General features: G+C 36.6%; 1 protein-coding gene across 1 annotated transcript; it reads right to left on the reverse strand.

Moving 5' to 3' along the window:
• Window positions 1-121: 121 nt before the first annotated feature.
• On the reverse strand, window positions 122-2,256 carry LOC134791387 (DCN1-like protein 3). The gene is made up of 3 exons (XM_063762400.1): window positions 2,009-2,256; window positions 1,697-1,933; window positions 122-1,323 (listed from the first exon to the last, which is right to left on the reverse strand). Exons 2-3 carry the CDS (start codon window positions 1,767-1,769, stop codon window positions 413-415), a joined length of 984 nt encoding a protein of 327 aa, XP_063618470.1. The 5' UTR covers window positions 1,770-1,933; window positions 2,009-2,256; the 3' UTR covers window positions 122-412.
• Between the last annotated feature and the right edge of the window lie 5,577 nt (window positions 2,257-7,833).

Below are 7,833 nucleotides of genomic sequence, written 5' to 3' on the forward strand. Positions count from 1 at the left end.
ATTATTTAAAAATATAGCTATATATTTACAAATAATGTATTTTTTATAACCAGGTACCAAAATAAAAGAGATGCATAATATTTGACACAAAAACTTTGCAGTTGACTGATCACTAGATACCTTATCATTTCCAGGAACTGGTATAATTCTAAATAAATTTATAATAAATTAATGCATATAGAGCCATAATGACCTCATATGTTTATAACTCACCAATAAAAAATTATCTCTTTTTAATATAAAAACAAAAGACATTCTGAAAATACATCAGTGATTTACTACAGATCCAAACTGCATGATAATAATCCATTCACAAAAATTTATGTATTAACCAATACAGGATATATCAGTCTCTTCAATATCAATAATCTTTTATTAAGTACTTATACTATATTTTGGCAAATGTAGGAATTCAATCCTGTATTTTGATGTCATTCTTTGTGACATTTTGATTAACTTGATCATTTTCATGTTCTACAAAGTCATCAAAGAGACTTGGCCAAGCCTCTGTGTCATCATAGCTGCTGAGATCATCACCCACAAATTCACAAAAGTTCAAGAACATGTACCATGTGTCTTTGGGGATTCCTCTGATGTGAGTGTTCTTCTCTAAATAACTAAGCCAACGATCAAGTATGGGAGGCTCGTTGTTCGTGAAAACTAACCTCCAGAGCAAAATAGCTATATCTGATGGTAATATTCTTTGACCAGTGCTCACATCCAACCCAAATTTAAATGTAAATCTATACAAGTCTTTGAACTGCTCAGATTCTCTATTCAGCTCGCTTATTACCTCATTTAATTTATGTTGTATGCCTTTAATGGAGTCTGTCTTCATATTCTTTAAGCCTTGTATGAATTCTGTTTTTGTGAACCTACACATTTGACTAGCATTTAATTTCCAAGCAAGTACAAGGACCTTAAAATCATCTGGATTCAATTGTAAGTCATTACAAAGGTTTTCAATGCCTTCTGCAAGGATGGCTTCTTCCAATGAGTCCTTGTATTGATCAAACAACTGATTTATCTTACATTCTGAGACACGAGGTTCACTTGACGCCAGTGAGGACATTGTTCTCGGAATGGATGGTAACTTTTGGTAGAAAGGTTTAGGAACCTTGTCAGTATATGACTTCTGTGAGTTTACCATTTCTGTTGAACATGTTTCTCCAAAGGTATTTATTATGTTATCATTATTCATGTTACTAGCATAGCGGCAATTGTTCACAGTGTTGTCATTGTCAGGCAGTAGTGGCACTTCTTGTAGATAATCTGTAATAGTAACAGCAGGCACCTGGTGGGAAGCTACAATCTCTGTCATATCTGCAATGTAAAACACAAATGTTTTTAAAAAAGGATCTAATGTTGTAATGTACGAGCTTTCTAAAGACAAATAATTTGCAATTAGATTAAGGCCAGAGCACCACTGCTGCGCACGCTATGTACACAACCCACGTTCCTATACAACATTTCGTGGGCTTCTCCAACGGTTTGTATTAAAACGTGGGCCGTGGATGTAGCGTGCGTAGCAGTGGGGCTCCGGCCTAAAAGTATACATACAAAAATGTATGCCCATTGATAGCTTGGCTGACTCTACATGGATAAAATTTGTTATGCAATTTAATTTCATGTTACATTCTATTTCCAGGGATAATCATATCAATTTAAACTAGTAAGCAAGAGAAATAGTATTTACCATCTTTATTTCTATGGGAGGCTGTGACATCAGCATTAGCTTGATTTTCGAAACAGCTGAGACAATGGCCCATTGGACAATTTGTGGAATAGTTTCTTTACAGACATAAAACACTCATTGAAGTCACGAACGGTCCAAGTACACTTACGAAATTTTGTATCAAGAATACAATAAAACATAATGACAATCCGACTCGTGAAGTGTTTTCGACAAAAACCTGAAGTTATGTTAATATACCTAAAAGAAACAAAAAAAAGAATTAGAACTTGGACTCCAAACACGTAAAAATGTAATGTATGATTAAATAGTTACCCGTATTATAACACGGATTCATTCCTTTAGTATGTCGAATGATATGATATACCATACATGATACACCAAAACATTGTCACCGGATTGGAAATAATAGTCCAATCCACTCTAAAAATCTTGAGCCTTTAGAACACAAATTAGTAATGTTTGTAGCCCAAGCTAGCGATTATTCTCCTCATTATTGGGCTAACATTCATGAAAATTGTTATATATATTTTCACAAAGTTATCAATGCAGGTGGCAACAACTAGACTTCTAATCAGGCTGACGCAACTCAGAACAATCAAAAATTTTGTATGGAAAATAGTGACCTAACCATAGCCAAAAAAGCAAAACAAAACGTCAGTGCTATTTAGCTGTCAAGTCAACTGTCAGCCATATTGCTTTGCTTGTCATGGCGCCTTGCATGTATTACTCGCGTATTTCTTGGAGTTTAATTTTCAAAATCCTTTACCATTTGCAAATACAATCAAATGTGATAAAAACATATAGTGACTTCATAGATTTTGTGTAAATGCCACCGAAAATCAGAGCCTTTAAATGCGAAATATGTGGCAATCGCTACACTCGCGATGTTCCCGAAAAAAGGAAATTTATGGCGAAATTCCCGTTGGATGAAGACCGGTAAGTATTGCTTTAGATACTTTTAGCTTTATTTTGGTGTAAACACACCAAAACACATCGAAAATTGATATTTCATATAATTTTCATTGTCAACTAGGGATGTACTACAAGTATCGATAACTGCAGATTTGTTTATCAATGTAAATAATATAGTAAGATGAGTGAAATTTTCTGATAGAGTTTGACCTAGAAAAGTCTGCAGCGATTTTTATAGCCCACGCGGTGCATTGCAGGTGTTATTTCTACGTCATAAAACATGCACTGCGTGGGCAAGGTATCAAAATCGCTGCAAACTTTTCATGGTCTAGCTCTATCTTGCATGCGATATGACTATAATTAATTCTCCGAAAATTTTCCCTTACAGAAAAATTTCCTTTTGCCATTATACTTACCTATTCACATAACTTCCCAATTTTTTACAAGCTTTTATTTACCTTCTTTCACCTGACCGTTGTCTGTCTGTAATCAAATCTTGCAAGTTAATTTTGATTCACTTCCTGGTTTCCGATTGAGCTGAAATTTTGCATGCATGTATAAATCGGATGACAATGCAATATTATGGTACCAGCTCGAGATCTGATTATGGAGACAGGAGTTGGCCATAGGAACTCTATGATGAAACGACGCAACCTAATTGTGTTAGGGGTTTTTAGAATTATCTTGATGAGTATTAGTTGTTTGTTGTACGAAAAGTACAGTCAGCGATAAAAGCTTGTACCAAAAATTAAATTTTTGGCAAAAACTTATTTAGAATCTTCCTTTTCACGCTACACTTTGCTTGTAAACTGTAATTATATAACACATTTAAATGTTTTCAGGTGCAAGCAGTGGGTCAAATTAATTGGGAACGAAGACCTGGTATATCTTCCCATAGAAAAGTTACATGAATTAAAATTTGAATGCGCAGACCATTTCGAAAAAAAATTTTTTAATAAAAAAAACAATCGACTTAAAAAGACTGCCATACCTTCAAAAAATTTAAAAGCTGACCCACTTCCTGATGAATTGCTGCTTAATTTTCCTTGTCATGTTTATTCGAAAAGGAACATTCCCACGAATCTTGAATCTCTGGCGATTGGTGACAATGAAGTTTATTCACTACCCCAAGTAGAAGCCATCGCTGGGCCTAGTAACTCGGGTAAGTTTTAAACCTTTATTTGACAGTTATAAGTAAGTAAGTAAGTAAATATTCTTTATTGCACCAATAATTATACATTTTACATACATGTAAAACTACAAAGAAATTTTAACGGAAAAATAGAACCCGGTAACAACAGGCGGTCTTATCGCTAAAAAGCGATCTCTTCCAGACAACCTTTGGGTAGCAAGAAATATAGAACTCAAACAAAAGTCAACAGGTAGTGCACGGAGCGAAATATGGAGACTATTAAACACAAACACACATATTACATACTACTTATATTAGTATTACAACAAAACCTAATACACAAATAAATATACAATATACATAATATATATTTATACTTACATATATACAATATATAAAATGGCAACTTAAGGCAGAGATAAAAAGTATACTAACTCTACCTACCTCTTTTAGATGAGATAGTAATTTTATTTATATTTTTACACTAATGTTTACAGAATCATTCATGCCTGGACAGCAGCTGCCATCTCAAGCCATGCCATTAAGAATGCTTGAAACTATTCCAATCGCTGATGAAACTCAGCTGAATTTTTCCAATAATGCTTATTCAAACATTGTTGATAAAAGGAATGACAATGAAGTTTCACTGCCTCAAGTAGAAGCTGTCGCTGGGCCTAGTAACTCAGGTAATTTTTAAACCTTTATTTGACAGTTATAACTTATACCTCTTTTGGATGAGTAAAGGATTTTTATTATATTTTTACACTTTTAATATTTGCAGACTCATTCATGCCTGGACAGCAGCTGCCATCTCAAGCCATGCCATTAAAAAAGCTTGAAGCTATTCCAATCACTGATGAAACTCAGCTGAATTTTTCCAATAATGCTTATTCAAACATTGTTGATAAAAGGAATGACAATGAAATTTCACTACCTCAAGTAGAAGCTATCGCTGGGCCTAGTAACTCGGGTAAGTTTTAGCTTGTATTTGACAGCTAAATCTCTTGAAACGTTTTCCATTAACATATATCTAAGGACGGGCCTTAGGGCACTATGAATGATGCTAGTGCTAGTTCAGCGGTGTGCCTCACGAATTATAGCCAATAGTGCAGTCTAACGCAACTAGTTGCAACCAATCGCGCGCGCTTGATGCGAACTCATCAACCAATCGCAGTTGGTTGATTGTTGACTGCACGATTGGCTCGCATTCGTGTCCGTGACACAGCTGTACTAGTAGCACATTCTTATTGCCCGTATTAAGGCCTATCCTACGTTTTCAGTAGAGTCTGGCTACTGAAATATTACACAAAGTTTTGGCGGGAAATTCATGTTGGTCTTCGTAAACTAAAAGAATAAGCGCACGTGGAAGAAGTTTAAATGTTTGAATAAATAAACAGCTTTTGTTCGCGTGCGTGATGCCGTCACGGTTTCTGGTATATCATATGATAGTAGAGATTTTGAAACGTGTGTAGCGTGTGTACAAGGTAAGGCAACTAGGGTCCCCTTTCCTAAGAAATCTCTCAACAGGGCTAAAGAGGTCCTGGGTTTAGTCGCTACCATCTCCCTCATTCAGCGGTGCGAGGTATTTCTTGCTTTTTATAGATGACTATTCTAGAAAGACGTTTGTGTACTTTATAACTAAAAAAGGTGAAGTATTTGATAGGTTCAAAGAGTTTAAAGCTTTAGTGGAGAACCAGACAGGTAAAAAGATAAAATCGCTACGTAGCGACAACGGAGGAGAATTCACAAGTTCTGCTTTTCAGGCGTATCTCAAGAGCAATGGCATCGTGCATCAAACCACTGTTCTTGGCTCCGCTGCTCAGAACGGGGTCGCTGAACGCGCGAACAGGACCGTGATGCAGGCTGCAAGATGCATGCTGCAAGATGCGGGCCTGAGCAACGAATTCTGGGCGGAGGCCGTTAACACGCGTCAAAAACCGCTGTCCTACGAAAGCTGTACTGGGGAGCACTCCTGAAGAAAAGTGGAGTGGGAAAAAGGTATCTCTAAGTCATTTACGTATCTTTGGTTCTGTGGCTTATGCGATGACTTTGAAGCGTTCAAAATTAGATCCGAAAGGCAAAAAGTACATTTTTGTTGGGTATTGTCAGCATACAAAGGGTTATAGACTCTTATAATAGTGACAGAAATATAATAATATGATATATTTTTAGAACCGGCTCCGAATGCCCCTTCATTTAATATCACACACGATTGGTTTCTGAACAATTTTTTTTTTCCATACAAAAAAAGATGACGTCATAACTCTTCTACTTTTTTTTTTCTTTTGGTGCTACGGGTCAAATTGATTCAAATGGTCTAAAGATAAATCGTACCGATTTTTATACCTTTAACACCATTTGCAGCTAATTCCCGAATTTCAGGCTGTACCGCTAACACTAGTAGTGAGTGGTAAATCATAAATCATTTATTTTTCGTAATAAATATTTTTAAATAAATATTTAATATATTTAAATAAATAAATATTATAGGACAATTTTACACAGATCGGCCTAGTCCCACAGTAAGCTCAATAAGGCTTGTGTTGTGGGTACTAGACGACGATATATATAATATACACATATATACAAATACTTATATACATAGAATACATCCATAACTCAGGAACAAATATTTGTGATGAATACACAAATAAATGCCCTTACCAGGATTCGAACCCGGGACCTCCTGCTTCGAAGGCAGGGTCACTACCGACTAGGCTAGGAGGCCGTTAAACTTATCATTGTTACTTTTGTATGTAAATAAACTTGTTTTACATACAAAAGTAACAATGATAAGGTTAGACATAGGTACATAATTACATATTATTTACCATGAAATGGGCTCGCCTCAGCATAATGCCGACCCGAGAGTCGGCGCTGGTCTTCCGGCGAGTCCATTTTTGTGGGCCACGATCACAGCTGTGGTACGTCTGATGATGCCAATTTGACATAAAATTCTCAGAGTACGAGCGATCGAACGAGTACGGTCACAATACATGATTCGTCTAGCTCAGGTGAATGTGATGATCCGGCCGATGCAACTTATATTCCAGAGGAGGAGAGTATGGATACTTCGGACAGTTCAACGGGTTCTCCACATTTTGGATTCCTAGCGGGCACGTCCGATCCAGATGCTCCACGGACTATACAAGAAGCACTGAGTGGTCCAGATGCTGACAATTGGAGGGAAGCAATGTCTTGTGAGTACAACTCATTATAAAAAAAAAATCATTTTATTTTTCTTCTCATTTTTTTTATACTTTTCGCGGAGGTACACCTACAAAAAAAATATGCATGAGTAGCCACTAATACCCACTACATACACATATAAAAATATTTGCATAAATCTTCGTCCGTCATGTCAAAAAAAACCTCCGCGAAAAGTATAAAAAAAACGAGAAGTAAAATAAAATGTTTTTTTTTTTTATAATGAAGTATAAGGACATGATGCAGGTTAAACATATCCATTTTGTAGTCTATTTTATTGTTGTCAAATATAATTTTGTTTGGTTTATCTAACTTGAACAGTTTCCAAAATATGACACTTTCAATGATACGCTGATTATTTTACATTATCCTGAATAACTCGAAAACAAAAGAAGATCGAGGACTGATATTAAGCATAGAGTGTTCTTAGGACCTGCCAGTACACCACCTGAAAGAATGACCAAATCCGTCGTTGGGGGCACTTCTTGTTCGCTTAGGCCCACTTGCACCATTCCACTAACCCGGGGTTAAGCGTTTAAACCGTTAACCTAGTGTCAAATTGTACGGGTAACCATGGCAACTCCAGGTTTAACCGGTTAACTTCAGGTTAGTGGAATGGTGCAAGTGGGCCTTAGCCTGCTAGACCACCGGTTCTTAACCTTTTTCCATCCACGGACCCCTAGGAAATGAAGCACAAATCCAAGGACCCTCGAATAAAAAAAAAACAGCATTACATTTCAGACCGGTGAGAATAGGTGAGACTGCGGCGGACCCCCGTACATATACTCGCGGACCCCCAGGGGTCCGCGGACCACAGGTTAAGAAACACTGTGCTAGACCCTTTGAAGCTTGTGGGTATGGTATGCTAGAAGTATCTTAGAATTAT

This window comes from Cydia splendana, chromosome 6, assembly GCF_910591565.1.
Source record: "Cydia splendana chromosome 6, ilCydSple1.2, whole genome shotgun sequence".
NCBI classification, from domain to species: Eukaryota; Metazoa; Arthropoda; class Insecta; order Lepidoptera; family Tortricidae; genus Cydia; species Cydia splendana.

Bases quoted from the DNA above. Each gene is read 5' to 3' on its own strand.
- LOC134791387 (XM_063762400.1), bottom strand. From the start codon at position 1,769: ATGGGCCATTGTCTCAGCTGTTTCGAAAATCAAGCTAATGCTGATGTC. The intron at 1,324-1,696 runs GTAAATACTATT...TTTACATTGCAG, and splicing joins CTCCCATAGAAATAAAGATG to ATATGACAGAGATTGTAGCT.